The sequence below is a fragment of the Malaya genurostris genome, chromosome 2 (genome assembly GCF_030247185.1).
Source record: "Malaya genurostris strain Urasoe2022 chromosome 2, Malgen_1.1, whole genome shotgun sequence".
NCBI lineage: Eukaryota > Metazoa > Arthropoda > Insecta > Diptera > Culicidae > Malaya > Malaya genurostris.
The window spans coordinates 69,657,612-69,681,437 of NC_080571.1; the positions used below are offsets into that span (position 1 = coordinate 69,657,612).

At 35.8% G+C, this 23,826-nt stretch overlaps 1 protein-coding gene across 2 annotated transcripts in view; it reads right to left on the reverse strand.

Moving 5' to 3' along the window:
* LOC131429408 (GATA-binding factor A) overlaps positions 1-23,826 on the reverse strand; it is a 134,442-nt gene that overhangs the window by 17,952 nt on the left and 92,664 nt on the right. For both annotated transcript variants that reach the window (XM_058593493.1, XM_058593494.1), the window contains exon 2: positions 2,656-2,967. In XM_058593493.1, the coding sequence (XP_058449476.1) occupies positions 2,656-2,878 (223 nt within the window). In that variant the 5' untranslated portion in view covers positions 2,879-2,967. The remainder of the gene's footprint in view (positions 1-2,655; positions 2,968-23,826) is intronic.

Here is a 23,826-nt window from a genome sequence, read left to right on the forward strand (position 1 = left end):
AACATTTCAAGAAAATTCTGTAAAATTTTCAAGCCTATCGGAACAAAACTCAGGATGTTATGGGCTTTTATCTTTATTTATCTCATACTGCGAAGAAATGAGAAAGTATTAGATCCTATGGGCCCCCTCGATGAATAAATTGTTTCCTTCGATTTTATAGACAATGAGCTTTAAAAGCGTTATTCTTCAAAGCAGGCTTTGATTACAAAATCATAAAACCAATCGTTTTAACTTCTCATGAAACCATGAGCAATAAGTTTTTCTCCTATGAAAATTAATCATGGTCCGCGAATGCGTTACTTGAGGACCGTATTTTTTTCAAATTTCGCAACTCCAATTTTCTACCCGTATATTACTTTGAGCCCTCTGCTACAGATGATGTGATGGATTGCTTAATAGATGAATGGTAAGCAAAGCAGACATTGAAAAGCAAAAACTACTGAAAATGTTTGTATCCTGAGGCATAATTGGATTGTTTTACATATCGGTTGACAGAGAATTGACAACATAAAGATAATGAAGTAAAAATTGACACCATAAGAGACTAAGCACGGCTACGCTTTTGTTTAAATTCTGAAACACAAAATCAAAATTGGAGCAATAAACGCTAGTAAACACGTTATTCTAGGCATCGTCGTTTTTCAAATATTCTAAATGTTAATGATTCAGGTTAAAAGAAATACGTCGTACTTTTCACTGTTTCGCTATTCAAATGTATACCATTTGAGACATTAGTTAAAATCGCGTAATAAATACGTTCATCACACCATTCCGTTTAATTCCTATTTGAAATCTTCATATTTTAAAACATAACGCCTGAGCTTATGTTGCAAAGATTACCATCGTAATAGAAATACGCCTGAAGTTATACCCAACAACGTCAAGTACGTTACGCTTAAATTTCAGCAAAATCAGTTCAAATGCATCATGATCCGAGAACTTTTAATTAGAAACACAAAACAGCTCGTTGCGCGTCAAACGAATTATGAATGTTCTAATATTTATGTTTTGCTCTTCAGCAGGCAAGCATTGCATAACTCACTACGCTTCAAACTACCATCGAAGATCTAGCAAGCATTGAACGGAAATTTCCCAATTCCATACAAAATATTTTTCTACATTTTTTCCATTTTCTCGATTGATTTTCTAACATAAAAAAAGAATTGTATAAATCTGTGCTGCAATATTTGATATAATTATAAGTTTGAGCAGGCCCGTACCCAGGATTTGGTTTCGGGAGAGCCCAGAAGAAAAAAATAATGTTACTGAAGCTCGCTTAAGTAGATAATTTCCCGTGCGCCATTTACCGGCGTTTTTAACAGACACCTTAAACTTTTACACTGGAACTATCATTATTTAGTGTTTAATTAAAATTTGTGACTATGACCGAGAGAAGCTTATTGTATTACATTTCATAACCTTTACTATCACGCCATTTTAATCCCACATGTTCAAGATCTTCTGAATGTCCATTTCTAGAGCATCCAAAAATATCCACTTTTGACAATATTGACTTTTGATGGATTTTGAGAAGTGGTCCGAGATAGATCCCTTAGTTCGATTCGTGGAGAACGGAAAGCAACTTTTTAATTTGTAGGTCATATTAGCTGATGGCCATACAAACTTACTTTAGCTATACAGCGATTTCGGTCTTTAATCAATTTAGTACTCCAAAAGTATACTATGACAATCCCAGAAAATCATGATCTTTCCAACCCATCATTTATTTCTCTGGCGTATAATAATGGATCCAGCCAAACATGTACTCGAAGTGCACTTACGCTCGTCTTTTTAGTCCTAAATACGTATGTGCGAGATCCAGCGTCAGGATATCTTTTTAATTTGCAGAATCTTGCTCAACTATGGTAGGCTCGTGCACTTTATCTTTCCAGTCACCCTGAACAATTAAGTGTCTTATTTTTATTGTTATTATTTTTTTTGCCTTGTATTTAATTTACATTTTATTTAGTTTTGACACTGTTCGCTTCGTATCAAACATTTTTTGTTTGTTTCTGTTTCTAATTTCGGGAGGGGTTAGGGCAAATTGTAATAAAAGTTGAGGGTTTGGTCAGTAAAATGTAAAAAAATATCAACTCATTTCTGTCCCATATGCAAAGTACCCGCATGTCAGTCCCATTCAGTGCAAATTTCAATAATTTCATTTGTTGCAATATTGGAATAGCAAAGATGTATTACCGATATTTCATGTAATAATACCATGATTTAGCATTAGGTAGCACAATAAAAAATATACAAGTAGGGACAGTATAGCGGTAAGATTTTTCTGACCCGAAAAAGCGACTTAAAGGTTTAAACCTCTATAATCAAAAAAAAAAAATACAAAAAATATGTTTTCATGTAAAGTACAACTAGAGATTGAGTTCTACCTATTCTTGTACTGAAACATTTTTGAAAATACGTCCCCTATAAAAGTAAGAAGTATTCACGTCATAAGGTTTGCCTGTGAAAAATTTGTATATGCATATGGACATTTCGCGCTTTGCTGAATGAAAATTTCATAGTTCAGCGAATCCGGTCGGATCCGAATTAGTTACTAAATCGATCATTGGGGCTTACGCAGATTTGTTTGTGAAAATCGGTTTAGCCATTCGATAAATAAACACACGCACACACTACAAAAAGCTTCATACTAACCGAAACTGTCAGTTGGCCAACCGTTTTGGGTGGGGAAATTGGCAGCGTGGCCATACTGTGAATGACCCAGCGCTCGGTTGGATGGAACATAGACCGGTGCGTTAGCGGCGGCTGCGGCCGCTGCCGCTACGGAGGCTGTCTGGTGATAGGAACCCGTGTTACCCGTCGCTACCGCAGCTGCAGTCATGTCGGAATACGCGGCTGCTGCAGTCGAGTGAAACATGATCCGATGATGCTAACGACTACCGTCGGTGGGGCTGGGGGCCAAGAATTCCCAGCGATGGAATGTGCCGGAGCCGGTGTCGACGAGTTCTGAAAAATGGAGACAGGAATAGTTTGAATAATTAAACTTTTAGATCGTTCAAATCATGTAAGTATTATTATTTTATCGTCATAAAAACATTGTTCTGCAATTTTCATGCTTTGTCAGTCCCTATGAAATCATTTTTTTGTTATCCAAGAAAACCAACAGCAATCTTCGGATGCTTTGTGAAGCACTTTAATCTACATTTAGTTTCTGATCCAAACACAGCGTAAATATGGTGTTCTGTTATCGCACAAAAGCATATGCCTTTTGTCTTATTCATCGGAGAGAGAGAGGAACCATAAACAGTAAGGATACAATGGCGTTGCTATTATTTCTTATCTGCCGACTTGTGAGTAAAATTAGTCAACGAAGTCTGTGAAACGTGAAATGGTTTCAGTAGTTTTCCAGCATTTTTTTCACTCATTGATAGTCACCACCAGCATATCAGCATGAGCAATGTTGATTATGATGTCTAGCGCAGCTGAAAATAACTTATTCTACCGTGAATCAACTCGATTCTGGTGACGGGGCATCGTAATTTTGAGAAATTCGACGTTCCGTGACTGCGTGCCAAACCGTAGCAACAAGTGATAAGCGGGTACATGCTGATGAACTTATTGTTTTATTTTTTTGCTCCAGACTAATATTGTCTCCTGTTCCATATGGTTCAATTGATTCAACACCTGATATAAACGGAAGTTCAGTTTGTTAACACGCGGTTTTTTCGCTTCCATTTTCCATACATGTTTTTTTTATGTCTTCTATTAAACATGTCCCCTATCACCAGTGGATCACTCAGACGAAGCAATGTGTTGTTCCTGAACGAATTCTATTTAACATCTGCTTGGAAGACGAACCGAAAATATGCCATTTATAATGATACTTTTCACCGACGATGAAATATTCGAAAAATTTATTACGTTGCACCAAAACAAACCTCGCACACATCGCTGAAATCGAATACCTCCCGTGAATTCCCGTGCCCTGACTATTAGTTCTAACAGTGCCGAAGTCGTCGCCATAGCAACTCATTCTCTCGAAGAAAGAAGCCACTGTCAGCGGTGAGGGAGGTCCACTGTTCCGTCGATAGACTGCGTTTTTCAAACCAGTGAGATAATTATCATATCGATAAATCTTTGTCGTGTAAAACTGTTGTCGTCTTCGCGTTCCTTCAACGTCACCCGCCGAAACCCGTTGCTCCGTTGAAAACCCGACAGGAATGACAGCTGACACGTGTTTCACACCTTCGGTGGTGTTCGTGTTTTTCTTTCTACACATCACTGTGACGGCAAGTGAGTTTAGGAAAGTCAAGATTCCACGCTAAAATCAATGAAACAGATGTTGGAGACTATTCGAAACCGGTTAGCTTTCGGTTGTAGGTTTGCAAAGAAGTTTCGTACAAATGTGTAGGACTTTGATTGAGTATGTTTCATTACTCATCGTTTTCAGATGAGCTAACCCAGATCAGACGATAATGGTTGCCGAGGAAATTTGTCAATTACAAAATTAATTGCCATATCTGCATAGAAGTTCTTACTTGGAAAACGGTGGTGATCTCACCATACAGTCGTTTTCTGTAGAAAAACCTACACAGTTGAATTGGGTTACCGATATCAGCTATTCAAATAACAGCAGTACCTTGAGATGTTGCTGTCAACAAATATTAATGTGTTCTGATATATCGCTAGATTAAAAGTATTCGGTAGTTTGGCTGTTCAAAACTCAAGAATGCAAGAATTATCGAATGAAGTTGAGACCTAGCGAAAATCTGCCGATCCCCTCGTATATTTTTTAAACATTTGCTTGACAAGTGGCAATGCAAAAAACATTATGTAATTCAAGCACAATCCAAGAGAAAGGAATGATTATCCGACAATGGACTGAAATCGGTACGAGTGCTTCCAAGCGGCACGAGTGCCTCAAAGGAGGCTCAATGGGTCGGAAAGATCCACCTTGTTCACCTGATTTGGCTTCCTAGAACTATTATCTGTTCCCAACCCTCAAATCATCTCTGAGAAATTGAAGGGACTTAGGAACTATCTTCGATCACCTTGCAAAGTCCATCGCGTCTTTATGAAGTCTTGTAATCTAATTAAATGTACACAGAAAAAAAATGTCAATTTTACAGGTGACATAATTCTACAAACGATACAATTCATAACTACTTAACTTTTCCAATGACGCAATATTCCACTATTACTGAATTTTACATGTAATCCGATTGTCATTTGCACTCGGCTACCAAGTGTCACTGAACAGACTTATATGTATTTATTATTCATCAAGCATATATGCACCCTTATTCTGAATAACGACGTATCGTTTTTTTCGATCGTACTTCATTCGTATTCCTAATAACGCTAGCAAAATCAAAGGTAGCTAGGATTCGACCGAACCATATTCGATCGAAAAACCAATACACAGAAAGGAAAGATGAAACTTACACGACAGGTTTACATGTAGTACATGATAGTACTATGAAATAGACATAAGTTGAAACGAAAATCTGATTTAAAACCATGACTGATGATGATTAAAATTAATTTAGTTTTTCATTGAACAAGACTGTATGTATTTACAAACCGCATCGTTTTGTAATGTAAATTTCCATTCAATTGCCTGCTCCAAATATGTGCATGAAAATAAATGTAAATTCACAAAATATTTTTATCTGTGTACGTCGTTATTCAGAATAAGGGCGATGGGCTTCGGTGGTTCAGTCGTTTAACTGACGTGCTTTGTGATCTGATATTTCTTTTTTGTCTTGTCTCGTCTCGTTGTTGCGATTTTTGTTGTTTATTTTATTCGATTTCAAGCCTTGTAATTTTTAGCAATCGTTACAACTATATAATAATCTTACATGTACTTAAAAACAAATCTGTATGAAATACGACGCTCCATTTATGTGCATCTTATAGAATGTAAAATCACATGATTTATTCGAACTGTGTAATATTCACCCTTATTCTGAATAACGACGTATTTACCCTTATTCTGTATAAAGACGTATCGTTTTTTCGATCGTATTTCATTCGTATTCCTAATAACGTTAGCAAAATCAAAGGTAGCCTGGATTCGATCGAACCACATTCGATCGAAAAATCGCTACGTCGTTATTCAGAATAAGGGTGATAGTAACCTGATCTCGGGCACAGTCCCCAATTTTATTTAAATGCTCAATAAGGACACTTCCAAATGGAAAAGTACTGTCTGTTAAAAATTTGAGTAACATTCTCGATCACGAGCTCATAAACGTTTATAACAGTTTGAGATATCGAGCACTCAAATTCTGTATTTCTGGAACCAGAAGCTGGATGAAGCCATTCATTTGAATCCATCCTATCATCATGAAAATCATCGCAGGGAAATCTACGTGTGTTCTGTTTTGGAATTTTCGACCGCTACTTCCGGAACTGAAAACCGTAAAACCGTCAAAGTATATATAATAACTAGCTAATATAACCTTGAAATCGAAACAGTTTTGAACCGAGTAGAGAAAATTTCTCTTTTTTTGTTGCATCTTTATATTTTCAACACACATCACTTCCAGACCTAGAAGGATCTCGATTAAATTAAATATCGTATGGAATAATAATACCTTTCATTTGAATATAAGTTCGTGAAATAGGCCAAGCAATATATGTTCCATTTAAATAATTTTGTTCACTTTTTCATGTGTCTCTTGAACTGGTGAGGTCAACTAGCCCCTTCCGAAATAAAATCCTGGGTACGGGCCTGTTTACTAATTTTTACATATTTTTTGCGAAATAAAGTAGCAGTAAGTAATACATGAAAGCGATATAAGTACACATCTGTGTCCTAGTAAAAATGCTACTTCATATGCAAATTTTCAATATTTTCGTGTTTAGAATTTCGTATATTTCATAAATTGATATAAATAAATGACATTTGATTCGATAATGCTTCGCAAAGAATGAATCGAATAATCATCGCTGTATCGCTATTCGAACCAATTCAAGCAGCGAAGGAAATAATTCGTTATTCGAGACGAGTGTGAGTTATATAAAAAAGTCGCACTGAAGATGGATGTATGAATTTGTTACACGGAGATTGTGTGCAACATTGGAACATTGTTCTTATTTAAGTGTTTGGATTTGACACGAAATGAAATGCGAAATTTGAGCGAATCCATCTTCGTTGCAAACATGCTTCTAGTATCCATTTACGGAAATTGTTCGAACTCGTTTTATTTCGAAAATTCATTCAATCCCAGACTTCAAACAATTTGTAGTTTCAGCGGCAGCATGTGAAAATACCAGTATTATCAAACATGAGAAAGAGACTTCGCAAAACAATGTTCCAAAAAGAATGATTGAATAACGCAGAATAAGAGTGAAAAAAATGATCATACAGGGATGTGCAGAAATTGTAGCACAAAATTTATTATGAAGAACGCTGGATCAAAAGCTGTGAACAAACATCTGAATAGTGAGATTCATAAGAAAGTCATGAATTCACTCACAACAAATAATCTTCTAATAGTTTTTATGCCAGTGAATTGTATGTATATATTATATATTTATGATTGGCTTTCATTATACATATATATTGTTACATATTATTTTTGATTATGAAACAAAACTATCTTTTGCAACATTTTTTAATTTTCCTGTGCATTAATGTTAGTTTATATAAAGTTTATATGTTTTACAAACCAGGATTAAATTTGGTTAAGGGCTTTATTTAAATTTCTACAGGTTCATCAGACCAATTAAAAATTTCTTGGGCGGAGTTAGCCAGTGTTTACTATGGGGTCATTTATCATCACAACTATACAAGCGTTGATTGCGTTGATTGAACTACTTTCAAAACTATATTCGGACTTGAAGTTAAGTGTGGGCGAGCAAAAGCAGAAACGCTGGTAGAAAATATTTTAGCTCCAAAATCGATCGAATATTTTTTGCAAGATATAAAGTTTGCTACAAATACTGGCTGAGTATTCTCTTTCATCGCTACTAATGCTTCAAACAAAGGTAACAGAAAGTTAAATCTGATCGCAGAAAGATATTTCGATATCGAACGTGGGATAAAAGATAGATTGGTTGATTTCCATGAAGATAGCAGTGAATCGTCCCAAGAAATAAAATAATCAAAAACATCATGATCTGCACATTGATAACATGGCCAGTGTAATTCCGTTTACCAAAAACTGACCGCTTCAAATCCAAAAACAATATAAAGCAAATGTGACGCTCACATTATTCACAACGCTAGCAGATATTCAGGTAAAGTTCTATCATTTGATGTAGAAATTCAGTGCCAAGTCCGTTCAAATTTTAAAGCAATATTTTTATGATGAAGACATTTTGCGTCATGTTGTTACCAGATGATAATCCCTTTATCTTGCAATTGAGAGAATTGTGAAAAAAGCGGCCAGGTTTGTAGCAATACTTCACTAGTCAAGGAGAAGATGAAGTTGATATAGAGCTTTATACATGTTCAAGAAAACTTAAATGAAAATTTAACATTTCCAGAATGTTACTTATATTTCGTTCATCATTTCATGCATCAGAAACAGAAAACAGTAATGAGCACACACATCCATCATATAATGATCACATTGAAAAATGGACCAGAAACCAGAATTAAAGACTATTATTTTGGATCGAAAATAAATAAAAGTTTACCACACTTGAAACAACACCAACAATTGAAATTCAAAAAAGGGGCTGCTGCAGTTTATCGAAGAGCAGTGACTATATTTATAAAAGTTGCATGATTCAAAAAAATCTCCATTTCAAAAATATTTTTTGGTAATATATCTGTAAAATGAAGAAATAGATCGAAAACAATTCATTCAAGCGGCAGATGCAGTAAATTTATTTATTTACGAGGTAGCACTTAACGATGCATTTCTTTCATTGTCCATGATTATTTTTAAAAGAAGGAATCTAGAGTAACCGATTGATGTCACATGAGTAAAAATTTTCGAAAACTTCAATCAATTTGTCCAATTTTCATTATTAGTTTCTAAAATTTTATCAACCCCTATTAGTAATGCCTATGTAAAGAGAGTATTTTCAGAGATGAAGAATGTGCGGACAGACTCGAGAAATCGAATGAGGGTGCGACCGATAAAAGCAGAACTCTTAGTTAAATATAACTTCGGTATAAATTGTGAAGAATTTGAGCATTTTGAGTATCACTTCTTCGAAGACTTATGAGTAATGAAAAGTACACTTGGAAAATGGATAAAAATGAGAAGAAACATGAAATGAAAATAAAACATAATGTATTTATATGAAATTAGTGTAACGACTTGAAGTAAAATTAATCAATTTGAAGTAAAACTATTCGTCAACAGTTTCATTCCATTCAGTAAAAACCATTCAAGCGAAGAGGTTGTGTTTCGATTGTACTGGCTCGTGAGTTAACGGCTGCTACCGAGACAATTCTAAGCTTCAGGTAGTTAAACTGCCCATAGCAAACGCAATATTCGGGGCGTTTCCCGACTGGAAAGCTAGCAACGAAGGCCATCCCGTTCATACGCACAGAGGTGTAGAGACACAGAGGTGCGAGAGCATAGAAGTGACGAGTCACAGAGGTGCCATCGCATAAAGGTGCGAAGACGAAGGGGTGCAAAGGCACAGAGGTGCTAAAGCAACCCAGTGCTGATCTACCAGGTACCAGAATTTGTACGCTGCGTAGGATCAAAAGAGACGGCATATATCGCGAGGTGCTACACTGCAAGCATCGCATTTGATCGCCACCAAGAGCAAAAGCACTGTACCTGGGGTCAGGTACAGCAAGTGCAGTGGTGTTCACAACGACGGCAGAGCAACTGAGATAGCAGTAAACGACAGAAGACTGCCAATTGGAAACAGCAAAAGACTGCCAATTGGAAATCGTTGGAAGAGCTTCACGTCGTTCTTCACGATAAAGGAACAGAGACATCAGCTACAAGGTAGATTTAATTTAATTTATTTTTTATTTCTTATATCTGAAATTTTACTAAACATAAGTTTTTATTTTGGTATTATTAATTTACAAAAAAAATTTAATGTAATGGATGATCTCATGGAAGATCATCCGAATCCGATTCCGGATACTAGTAAAAGTTTAAATACTCCGAGGGCTAAACATTATCCACAGGGTACCACTGGGCCATGGATAGTCTATCTTCGAAAAAAAGAAAAGATTTTAAACTTGATGCAAATTACAAAGGATTTGACATCACATTTCTCTGAAGTTAAAGAAATCTGTAAGGTTAATAGAGATAAAATTCGAGTTGTAGTTAACGACTTGAAACAGGCAAACGATATTGTAACCTGTAAATTATTTGCTATTGAATATCGAGTTTACATTCCATCGAAGGAGGTAGAAATTGACGGTGTTGTGACTGAAGCAAGTCTGACAGCAGATGATTTACTTAAAAATGGAGTTGGCCGTTTTAAAAACTCCATGCTTGAGGGAGTTAAGATACTCGAGTGCAAACAATTGTACTCAGCATCTATTGTCGATGGAAAAAAGTCGTATCGTCCCTCAGATTCGTTTCGCGTAACATTTGCCGGATCTGCATTGCCTAGCCATGTCTATATCGATAAAATTCGTCTTCCTGTTCGGCTTTTCGTACCGCATGTTATGAATTGCACGAACTGTAAAAAATTCGGACATACAGCTACTTACTGTAGTAATAAGTCCAAATGTATCAAATGTCAAGGGCCTCATAAGGATAATCTTTGCGATAAAGATGTTGAAAAATGTGTTTATTGTGGGGAAAGCCCTCATGATGATCTTTCAGTGTGCGCTGCATTTAAGCTGCGTAAAGACAAAATGAAGCTTTCTTTAAAAGCACGGTCTAAGCGCACATATGCAGAAATGCTCAAAACGGTCATACATGTCTCCCCTTTGGAAACCGAAAACGGTTTTTCAAATCTTGCGGAGCCAGAGGAATCTGACTCTGACGGAAATAGTGAAGATACCTCGTTTGTCACTCCTCAAGGGTCTGTTAAGAGGAGATTAACAAACCACAAAATACCAAAAAAGACACCTAAAATTATACCTTCAAAAAAAGATCCCCGTGTTAAAGCTAAAAAGCCAAATTTAAAACCAAAAACTGTGCCTCCTGGTTTGTCAAATTCACAAACCAATCCAGGAACTAGCTCAAGAAAAGACAATAATCCAGTGGGCTCCATTTCACATTCACCAACAGGATTACTGAAATTTTCGGAAATTGTAGAATGGATTTTCGCTGCATTCAATATTTCTGAACCTCTAAAGACCATCATAACAGCATTCCTTCCAATAGCTAGAACTTTTTTGAAACAGTTATCAGCTCAATGGCCAGCTCTTTCAGGTTTTGTATCATTTGATGGATAATTTATCATCCGCCGCAAATGATTCAATCACTGTCCTGCAGTGGAATTGTCGAAGCATCATGCCAAAACTTGATTCATTTAAAGTTTTGTTGCATAGTCAAAAATGTGATGTATTTGCTTTGTGCGAAACATGGCTTACATCAAACATAGCCTTAAATTTTAATGACTTTAACATTATACGTCTCGACAGAGACTCCCCGTATGGTGGAGTGCTTTTAGGAATTAAGAAATGTTATTCCTTTTATAGATTAAACATTCCTTCGACTTCTAGTATAGAAGTTGTTGCTTGTCAAATAAACATTAAAGGAAAGGACATTTGCATTGCTTCGGTATATATTCCTCCAAGAGCTCAAGTTGGACAACGACAGCTTAATGAAATTATCGAAGCCCTTCCTGCTCCACGTTTGATTTTAGGAGATTTCAATTCGCACGGAATGATGTGGGGTTCCGTTTACAATGATAGCAGATCATCTCTAATATATAATATTTGCGACAATTTTAGCATGACGGTACTAAATATGGGTAGCATGACACGGATCCCAAGACCTCCTGCACGTCCAAGTGCATTAGATTTATCTCTTTGTTCGACTTCAATTCGACTAGATTGCACCTGGAAAGTATTTCCTGATTTACATGGTAGCGATCATTTACCAATCATCATCTCAATTAGGAGTAACAAAGGCATTGCTAATTCAGTTAATATTCCATATGATTTGACAAAAAATATTGACTGGATTAAATACCAAAGTAATATTTCAAGTGTCTTAACTTCAATGGAAGAGCTTCCCCCACTTGAAGAATATGACTTCCTCGTTTGTTCGATTCTGGAGGCCGCAGAACAAGCCCAAACCAAACGATTTCTTGGTCCATCGTCTAACAGAAGACCTCCAAATCCTTGGTGGGACAAAGAGTGCTCAGATGCTAAACACGCGAAACAAAATGCTTTCAAGACGTTTTTAAAACGAGGAGGAGGAACTCCTCAGAATTTTGAAAAATTCTTGGTTTTAGAAACCAAGTACAAGAACATACTTCGGGTTAAGAAATGCAGCTATTGGAGACATTTTGTGGAAGGTTTGTCAAGAGAAACCTCAATGAGCACTCTTTGGAATACGGCCAGACGAATGAGGAATCGTAACGTAGGAAATGAGAGTGAGGAGTACTCGAATCGATGGATATTTGATTTTGCGAGGAAAGTTTGTCCAGATTCCGTTCCTACGCATAGCATTGTTAGGGAGTCTTCTTCAAATGATGATTCCATTGATAGCCCCTTTTCAATGATGGAATTTTCCATAGCACTCATGTCTTGTAACAATAACGCTCCTGGATTGGACAGAATTAAATTCAACTTGGTGAAGAATCTGCCCGACCTCGCAAAAAGACGTTTGTTGGAATTGTTCAACAAGTTTCTTGAGCAAAATATTGTTCCACCTGACTGGAGACAAGTGAAAGTTATCGCCATTCAAAAGCCGGGGAAACCAGCTTCCAATCACAACTCATATAGACCCATTGCGATGTTGTCCTGCATCAGAAAATTGTTCGAAAAAATTATTCTACGACGTCTCGACACTTGGGTCGAGACGAACGGTTTGTTGTCAGATACTCAGTTTGGCTTCCGTAGAAATAAAGGGACGAATGATTGCCTTGCATTACTTTCGTCTGACATCCAAATTGCCTTCGCTCAAAAGCAACAAATGGCATCTGTATTTTTAGACATTAAAGGAGCATTTGATTCAGTTTCCATTGATGTTCTTTCAGACAAGCTCCACCAACATGTACTCCCAGCGGTTATAAATAATTATTTGCACAACCTTTTGTCAGAGAAACGCATGCATTTTTCACATGGCGATTTGGCAACAATCAGAATTAGCTACATGGGTCTCCCGCAAGGCTCATGCCTCAGTCCGCTCCTCTATAATTTTTACGTGAATGACATTGACAGCTGTCTAGTAACCCCATGTACACTAAGACAATTGGCAGATGATGGCGTGGTTTCAGTTACTGGATCCAAAGCTATTGATCTGCAAAAACCATTGCAAGATACCTTAGATAAATTGTCCGTTTGGGCTGTTCATCTTGGTATCGAATTCTCTGCGGAGAAAACAGAGCTGGTCGTCTTTTCAAAAAAGCATGATCCCGCGCAACTTCAGCTTCATATGATGGGAAGAATAATCGAACAGGTTTTGACTTTCAAATACCTCGGGGTGTGGTTTGATTCCAAATGCACGTGGGGAGGACACATTAGGTATCTGATAACGAAATGCCAACAAAGAGTAAATTTTCTTCGAACAATAACAGGGTCTTGGTGGGGTGCTCATCCGCAAGATCTAATAAAATTGTATCAGACAACGATACTTTCAGTGATGGAATATGGATGCGTTTGTTTTCGTTCCGCTGCAAATTCTCATATTATCAAACTTGAGCGAATTCAGTACCGTTGTTTGCGAATTGCTTTAGGCTGCATGCATTCGACACATACAATGAGTCTTGAAGTTCTGGCGGGAGTTCTTCCATTAAAAGATCGATTTTGGGAGCTTTCATCACGCCTGCTAATAAGATGTGATGTGCTGAATCCCATGGTAATTAATAATTTCGAACGACTAGTCGAGCTTCGATCTCAAACAAAATTCATGACAGTATATTTTAACCATATGTCACAGGAAATCAACCCTTCAAGATATATTCCTATCCGTGTCAGCCTCCTAAATGTACCTGACTCAACTTTATTTTTCGACACATCCATGCAGCGCGAAGTGCGTGGAATCCCGGACCACCTACGCTCTATGGAAATCCCAAAAATATTTTCAAGTAAGTTCAGGCATATTAACTCTGAGAAAATGTTTTACACGGACGGATCGCGAATGGAAGAAGCGACAGGGTTTGGTATGTTCAACAATAATGTTTCGGCCTCATTCAAGCTTCAAGAACCTGCATCTGTTTATATAGCAGAGTTAGCAGCAGTTCATTATAGCTTGAATGTAATCGTCACATTATCTCCAAACCATTATTTCCTCTTCACAGATAGTCTGAGTGCAATTGAAGCCATTCGCTCAAACGCTGCTGGCAAAAATGAACCGTTTTTCTTGGGTAAAATAAAACAGTGTCTGAACGACATATTGAATAATAATTATCTAATCACAATAGTTTGGGTTCCGGCTCATTGCTCCATTCCAGGCAATGAAAGAGCCGATATTTTAGCCAAACGTGGTGCTATTGAGGGTGAAATTTATGAGAGACCGATTGCTTTCAACGAATTCTATAGCGCGTCTCGCCAAAGAACACTTGCCAGCTGGCAAGCTTCTTGGGATAAAGATGATCTGGGTCGGTGGATGCACTCAATTATTCCTAAAATATCGACAAAGGCATGGTTCAGGGGACTGGATGTGAGTAGAGATTTCATTCGTGTGATGTCCAGACTCATGTCCAATCACTACACGTTAGATGCACATCTCCTTCGAATTGGACTTTCCGAGACTAATCATTGTGCTTGCGGCGAAGGTTACCGCGATATTGACCATGTTGTTTGGACATGCGTGGAGTTTCGTGATGTCAGATCTCAACTAATAAATTCCTTGCGTACCCAAGGTAGACTATCCAATGTCCCAGTTCGCGACATTCTTGCTTGTCGTGACCTTCCATACATGAAACTTCTTTATCATTTCATTAAATCCATTGGAGTTCCAATTTAAATTTTATTTTATGTTAGACTGTTTTCTCTTCCATGAGTTCAACCAATAGCCAACTATAGGATATTGAATATAAGTGGTGAACTGATACAAACAATCCTGAAATAGTTATAAGATCATGTACAAAATAAATGTATTTTATTTAATGTAATTTAAAATAGCAACTCGCTTGATAAAAACAGTGTTTAGATTAACTAATGAGTACCAACATACTAATATGATATTCGAAATGTATTAGGTTTAAACTACTATGTATTGTGGATGCCACGGCGAAGAAAAACTTATGTATATTGCCTATGAAATAAACGTATTTATGAAAAAAAAAAAAACAGTTTCATTGGTGCTCAGTTTCAGTTTTCCTCAACTCAGTCAACAACAATTTCTCCGTCATTTACAAAGCTTTGTAAGCTACATTGTAGAATGCGGCACTTATTAGCTGAAATCGTCTGACGGTAGTTTTTAAAAATATTTTGCGTTTTGATCGTAGTCCCTTGCAAAATATCTACCTTTGGAAACTATAGTTTCGTTCGCTCAAGGGAGATGGCAGAGTTGAGTTAGTTTCGATTTAAATTGAGAAGTCAGTCTTATAACGGAGATACTTATATTACGACTGCAACAATATCCAAATTCTTCGAAATGCACATTATCTCTATTTCAATGTGAATTTTGCTAATTAAATTCTTCTTGGTAGGATATCAAATGAAAGTTAAAAAAAATAATGGTTGTTTTCGGCAGTACTAAAGAAGTGGTCCTCATTTTTTCATTATTTTCGGCAATAGTCAACTTTTGTCATTAAAAAGTATTATATTTTATTTATATAATATTGCGACACAGTATTGTCAACAAATTTAATTACCTTTTGAAAAACAATTATATGTCATTAGAATTTTCATTTGACAATAAATAAATTCTCTCTTAAATTAGTTTTAGCAAGAATTTTTCGTGAGAAATAGACGGATTCATGAATGCGGTAATAGCTTTTGCTATTGAGTTCAATTTAGAAAATCAAAGTTCTTATTGGTCTATCGAAAAGAGCTCCTGCAGATTAGACACAGAGTACTTTCCTGGAGCTGAAGAATTAAAAGGAATGTTTTTTATACCCGGGAAAGTAAATATCTGCAGATATTTGATTTTATTTATGAAAGCGAAAAGGTTTTGAAACATACAATTTTAATGTTCACATTTTCAATACTCCTAGAATTGGTTGAATTATAAATTAATAGGGTAATAAGTTGTCTTATTATCAGTCAAGCTTAAGACGGGGTTGTGTTTAATTGATTGCTTTAAACATGACTGGCGAAGGATTTCTTTAGGACAATAAATCAACTCACTGTTTGGTATCAATAATATTACTATACGAGTTCTCATAGCAGTACCCGTGATTAAATACTCAGAAAGATCTAAAATTCATGCTGAGCGAAGTGGAGTAAAACGCTAGCAAAATTATTATTAGCAACAGTGAATTGAATTACTGTCATCCCTTTCGGTTTCACTCCCATTTACACTCACATTATGATTTGCCGAAGCAGCAATTTGAATCGAATTCAGTTGTAGTCATATTTTGCAAATATTGCTGTGCTGAACGAGTGATTTCTGACAGTATTTCATTGATGTTTGCGATATTGAATCCCATAAAGTCACTATTAGAACTATATTCAGGAGAAAAATCCACATCGCACAGTTTTATTGCATCGAACGCTTTACATATTTGGAAAAAGTAAAACAACCCTACGAAAGAGTAATTCCTCAGATACTCAAGCTTGGGTCTCTCCGTCTCAACTAATTTTTGCACAAAATTCTGACGATTTATTAATTTTAGTTTGACGTAAAGCCGCCATGACTAAGTTCTGTTTTTGCAATGACTGGGCGGAAATATATATTGGAGAAGCCAAGTGAAAGAAAAACTAACAGAAAAGATGAATTTTTTGGAAAAAGATACGCTTAGAGACAGGACTCGAACCTGCGTTCTTATGCATTCCGTGCATACGCGCTACCATTTCACCACTCTGATCTTGCTTTAGCCACACTAAAACTCACAGACATAGTAGCAACGTACATCGAACATGGTCTACATCCTGGCCGTCACCCGACCGATACCTTATATCCAAACATCTTCTCTGTCCATCAAACACTAGTCCTCTCGCTTTATACCTATTTTTCCGATCAAGCATTGAGTAGGAGAGTGTATTTATAATCGCTTGTCACCTTCTTTAATGGTGCAAAAACTGAACTTAGTCATGGCGGCTTTACGTCAAACTAAAATTAATAAATCGTTAAAAACAATTGCGGTTTGATTTTCCGTAACAATCTGCTTCTGGTAGGAAAGGGCAGACAATCAATACAACCTTCATAGGGGTCTGTCGCTGACGATGTCCAGCCAGCGACTGGCACCATTAAAGAAGGTGACAAGCGATTATAAATACACTCTCCTACTCAATGCTTGATCGGAAAAATAGGTATAAAGCGAGAGGACTAGTGTTTGATGGACAGAGAAGATGTTTGGATATAAGGTATCGGTCGGGTGACGGCCAGGATGTAGACCATGTTCGATGTACGTTGCTACTATGTCTGTGAGTTTTAGTATGGCTAAAGCAAGAGCAGAGTGGCGAAATGGTAGCGCGTATGCACGGAATGCATAAGAACGCAGGTTCGAGTCCTGTCTCTGAGCGTATCTTTTTCTAAAAAATTCATCTTTTCTGTTAGTTTTTCTTTCACTTGGCTTCTCCAATATATATTTCCGCTCAGACATTGCAAAAACAAAATTCTGGAAAAGCTGCCACATTTGTGAGTTTTTGCATGCAAAAACCAGCGATTGCAAAACAACTCAAATACTAGTTGTTTTTCTGAATTTGATTGGTTGAAATTTGATACAGCTGATAGATTGTTGTTTTAACTAAACCGACATTTTATCGTGGATTTATCATGCTGGCAGTTTAGCAATGACACCCAGCAAAGACACGCACCACAAACGAGTGATAAAACTTTACAGTTCAGCAATGACATACACACTAAGCGGGAAATAAAACGTTTCAATAAGGTTTCACTCGTGCAATGACACAATCCCAGCAAAGCTACCTGTATGCATGAAAGCAAACTATGTCTCAGTTGTTTTAACCAATTATTCAGTTATTTGAACTTAAAACGCCTTTTGCAATAAATATTGTTTTAATACTAGTCTCTCCGGGAGGTAGCTAACCGTTCACCGCTTGAACAACGAAATGTTGTCTAAATAGTTGCTTCTAGCTTTATTCTTAAACTCACAGATAGTATAGAAATGCAGCACTTTTTTTTTTTTTTTTTAAATAACTATTTATTGGAATATGAGTTAAAATTAAATTATTAAGATTTAAATTGGGTGTTCAGCCACAAGTGGTGACTTTTCAGCCCTGTTATATATATATATATATATATATATATATATATATATATATATATATATATATATATATATATATATATATATATATATATATATATATATATATATATATATATATATATATATATATATATATATATATATATATATATATATGATTTGGTTATTACCATGAAGACATCATTTGCTTCCGCAATTCTGAGATTTTTGTGTAGGGAAAATTCTAAACCTACTTGTATTGTGTAATGGGGAAAAGGAACTTATATACTAACTTACTAACTAATACAGAGAGCGAATCGATTCAATTGAAGATTGCATCGATTTTTGTCGGAATTTGCTTATAATATTATGTGACATTACATCTAATGGTTCTATATTTGTGAGTCTGTGTAACTCATTTGTACTAAACCAGGGAGGACGCTTCAGAATCATTTTCAGAATTTTATTCTGAATCCTTTGAAGCGTTTTCTTCCTGGTGGAACAACAGCTTGACCAAATTGGTACCGCATAAAGCATGACTGGTCTGAAAATTTGTTTATAAATTAACAATTTGTTTTTTAGACAGAGCTTAGAATTTCTGTTTATAAGAGGATATAAACATTTAATATATTTATTACACTTTGCCTGGATTCCTTCAATGTGATCCTTGAAAGTGAGTTTTTTGTCATACGTTAAACCTAAGTATTTAGCTTGATCAGACCATGTCAATTCCAAGTCATTCAATTTGAGAATGTGATTATTGTTTGGTTTAAGAAAAGAAGCTCTTGGCTTGTGAGGAAAGATAATTAATTGCGTTTTTGCTGCATTTGGTTTAATTTTCCATTTTGACAGATAATCACTGAAAATATTTAAACTTCTTTGTAGGCGACTGCAGATCACTCTTAGATTTCTACCTGTGGCTAACAGACTTGTGTCGTCACAGAATAGCGATTTCTGACAACCAACGGGTAGATTTGGAAGATCAGAAGTGAAAATATTATACAAGATTGGAGCTACACTCGAACCCTGCGGAACACCGGCTCGTACGGGTAGCAATTCAGATTTACAATTCTGATAGCTAACCTGAAGAGTACGATCAGTTAAATAATTTTGAATCATTTTGATCAAATAAATAGGAAACTGGAAATCAGACATTTTTGCTATTAAACCTTTGTGCCAAACACTGTCGAATGCTTTTTCTATGTCTATAAGAGCAACTCCAGTGGATAACCCAGAAGATTTATTTGATTTTATCATGTTCGTTACTCTGACAAGTTGATGAGTAGTTGAATGTTCATGACGAAATCCAAACTGCTCTGGTAAAAAAATTGAATTCTCATTTATATGAGTCATCATTCTCAACAAGATAATTTTTTCAAAAAGTTTACTGATAGAAGAAAGTAAGCTAATTGGGCGATAACTTGATGTTTCTGCTGGGTTTTTATCAGGTTTTAGGATAGGAATTACTTTAGCGTTTTTCCATCTTTTTGGGAAGTAAGCTAATGAAAAACACTTGTTGAAAATTTTAACCAGGAGTCTCAAGGCAACATCGGGAAGATTTTTAATAAGAATATTAAAAATTCCATCATTACCAGGAGCCTTCATGTTTTTGAGTTTCCTAATAATTGATTTAATTTCATCAAAATTCGTCTCAATAATGTCATCTTGTGATAACACTTGGGTTGAAATATGATCATACTTCAGTGAGACTTCATTTTCAATAGGACTCACAACGTTTAAATTAAAATTGTGGACACTCTCGAACTGCTGAGCTAGCTTTTGAGCTTTTTCACCATTTGTAAGAAGTATTTGATTTCCTTCCTTGAGAGCAGGAATTGGTTTCTGAGGTTTCTTAAGAACCTTAGAAAGTTTCCAGAAAGGTTTAGAATATGGTTTAATTTGTTCAACTTCTTTAGCGAAATTTTCATTTCGCAAAAGAGTAAATCTATGTTTAATTTCTTTTTGTAAATCCTTAACTATGTTTTTCATAGCAGGATCACGAGAACGTTGATATTGTCGTCGACGAACATTCTTCAACCGAATGAGCAGTTGAAGATTGTCATCGATGATAGGAGAATTCAATTTAGTTTGAGCTTTGGGAACTGAAAGATTTCTAGCTTCGATAATATAATGATTCAAATTATCAATTGCTGTGTCGATGTCCGCAGAATTTTCTAAAATAGTTTCATGATCCACATGATTTTCAATGTGAGATCTGTAATCCAACCAATTAGCTCTATGATAGTTGAAAATAGAACTAATTGGATTAATTATAGCTTCGTTGGAAAGTCTGAATGTTACAGGAAGATGATCTGAGTCAAAATCAGCATGAGTAATCGGTTCACTACAAATGTGACTTTGATCTGTTAGAACCAGATCAATTGTAGACGGGTTTTTCACGGAAGAGAAACAAGTAGGATTACTGGGATGAAGAACTGTGAAGTAACCAGCTGAGAGTTGATTATGAAGTATTTTACCATTACTGTTATTTTGCCTACAATTCCACTGGACATGCTTAGCATTTAAGTCCCCTATTACGAAAAATTTCGATCGATATCTTGTAAGTTTTTGCAAATCGCCTTTAAAGAAATTTAATTGTTCGCCGGTGCATTGGAATGGCAAATATGCTCCAGCGATGAAATAAATTCCATGAATGGTTTCAACTTCGATTCCCAAGCTTTCAATAACTTTAGTATTGAAAGAAGGTAAAATTCGATGTTTAATTTGCCGTTGGACAAAAATGGCAACTCCACCACCAATTCCAGTAAACCTGTCAAATCGATGAACCACATAATGTGGATTACTTTTCAATTTTACATTTGGTTTAAGAAAAGTTTCTGTCACAATGGCAATATGAATTTTGTGAACTTTGAGAAAATTATAAAATTCATCTTCACTCGATTTCAAAGATCGAGCATTCCAATTTAAAATATTCAAATAATTATTTAACATCACTGTTAAATTTTAAATTCATTATAATATTATTTGCAAATTTCCATCCGATTTGAAATGCTTCAAAAAGTGATGAAGTCGAATTCATTTGGATGATCATTTGAAAAAGTTGATCTTGTAGGTAGATCATTTTATTTTCAGTTATATCGCCTAAATCGACTTCATTTAAAGAAGCGAATGGCATTGAAGGAATATTTGTAGGTAGACTGTCATTAGAAGATGATTTGGCCGGTCTACCTATTAATAAATTGTTTTCGTTAGAAGAAGAACTGCAAGGCGGTCCTGTGTTTTGATTATTTACATTAGAAGAAATAGGAGATAGATTTCTACCTAATATACCAGCATAACTGACATTAGAAGAAGATGATGACGAGGTCGATCTACCTGTCAATAAATTGTTTTCGTTAGAAGACGAATTGGCAGGTGCCTTAGAAGAATTTTCAGGTATGTTCTGTAAATTTAAGGTCGTTGATTTGACTTGTTGTCTAAGCGAACGAGCGTTTAAAATTTTTTCCCTGACAGGACATTTCAAATAATTGGATTTATGATTTCCATTGCAATTTGAACATGAAAATTTATCAGTGGTTTCATTCATTGGACAAACGTCTTTCGAATGCGATTTACCACAATTCAAACACCGTATATCCATATGACAGTTTTTGGTTCCATGGCCGAAGCCTTGGTAACGACGACATTGCGTTAAGTTTGCAATACGATTATGCCGTTTATAATGTTCCCAATGAATTTTAATGTGGGAAATGAAACGTACTTTTTCTAAAGTTTTCAAATTGTTTACATCACTTCGATTGAAGTGTATTAGGTAAAGTTCATGGGAAATTCCAGAGCGTGGTTTAGAAGTACCATTCGCTCTTTTTTTCATAAGTATTACTTGGGAAGGGGCAAAACCAAGCAATTCTTTTATTTCATTTTCAATTTCATCAATACTTTGATCATTTGATAATCCTTTCAAGACAGCCTTGAAGGGTCTGTCTGATTTTATATCATATGAATAAAATTTATGAAGTTTTTCGGACAAATATCGAATAAGACGTTCGTAATCTTCCAATCCATCCACCAAGACTCGACATTCTCCTCTTCGTCCGATTTGAAATGAGACTTTTACTTCCGGGAGAAAAGTAGAAAGCTCAGTACGGAATGCTTTGAAGTCGGAAATCATCACCGTCACTGGTGGCATAGATTGATGTTTCATCCCAGAACGACAAGCGTCCATTTTGGGAATTTTTGAAGAATTTTCTTCTATGTCGCTACAATCGGATTCAGGAAGAATCTCGTAAATATTGTTAGACGGCATAGGATCAACGGAAGGGAAATCCGTCCGTTGTCTTTTATTTTTACATTCAGATTCTATAAGATCGTGAATGTTATTAGAAAAATGTTGAATAACGGATTGTGATTTATTCCGTATTGAATTATTTTTAGCCTTAGGCTTGTTGCCTTTCCGGTTGGACGCAGGCATTTTTGAAATTAATGAAATTTTAAATTAAATTAACTAGGCTAAATTAGTCTTCGATTAGACTCCTAGCTAGCCTTAAAAAAGGCTGATTAATTTCTTAGTCACTCTAATATCACTCTTTGTATCACTTAGTCACTTAGTTAGTGATTCAGGTAGCCTTGAAAAAGACTGAAGCCTTGAATCAATGAAACTCTAGGTAGCCAGAAAAAAATTCCAGGAGCCAAGAGCTATACGCGTGCGGTGCGAACGACTGTTCAACACCGACTGTAATGCAGCACTTGATTATAATTCCTGAGAGGGAATTCACCAGCAAAATGTTCATAGGACATTAAGAAATTTTTCCTCCACTTGCAGGATGGCTCACTGGAACTTTTTTGATTCCGTTTTCCAGAATGTGCATGAGAAACCTAATGCTACAGATGCACTTTCAATAAAATACAAATACTATCACATTACTTTAGCTGCAATTTTTAAGCGTTAAGCGTTTTTAATTACATTGACATGAATTGTCTAAAGCTACATTACTCGCAAATGAATTTAAAACATTTACACTGTACGAATATCTATTCAGTACTTGGAAAACTTGTTTTACAATTAACTCTCATGCTTTTCCGCATACTTTCACTTACATAAAACGACCACTACGGAACTGACTCATTGAAAATGTTCAATATCAAACGTTTCTGGTGAAAGGAAAAGGACTTTTGTTTTGCGTTTTACTGCCTTCGCCATCAGCCAAGTGACAGCATTCGAATACAGCAATTTTGTTCATTTGAATGATTATAAAAAAATCAACAGATATGTTAGTTAAATCAACAACATTTCAATTGAAACAACAATTACAATATTGTACTTTTGTGATCTGCGGGTTCGCCGTGCAGCTCATCAGTGCTCATCATATGTTTTTGTGTTTGGAAAGGTTTTCGAATACCAGGGCACATCCAACATTTCCCAAGTAGTAGAACAAATTTCAATATGAAGGATAAACTTCTCGAAATAGACAACCGCTCATAAATGATCGAAAACTTCAAACTGAAGTTAAATATATCTGATTCTAA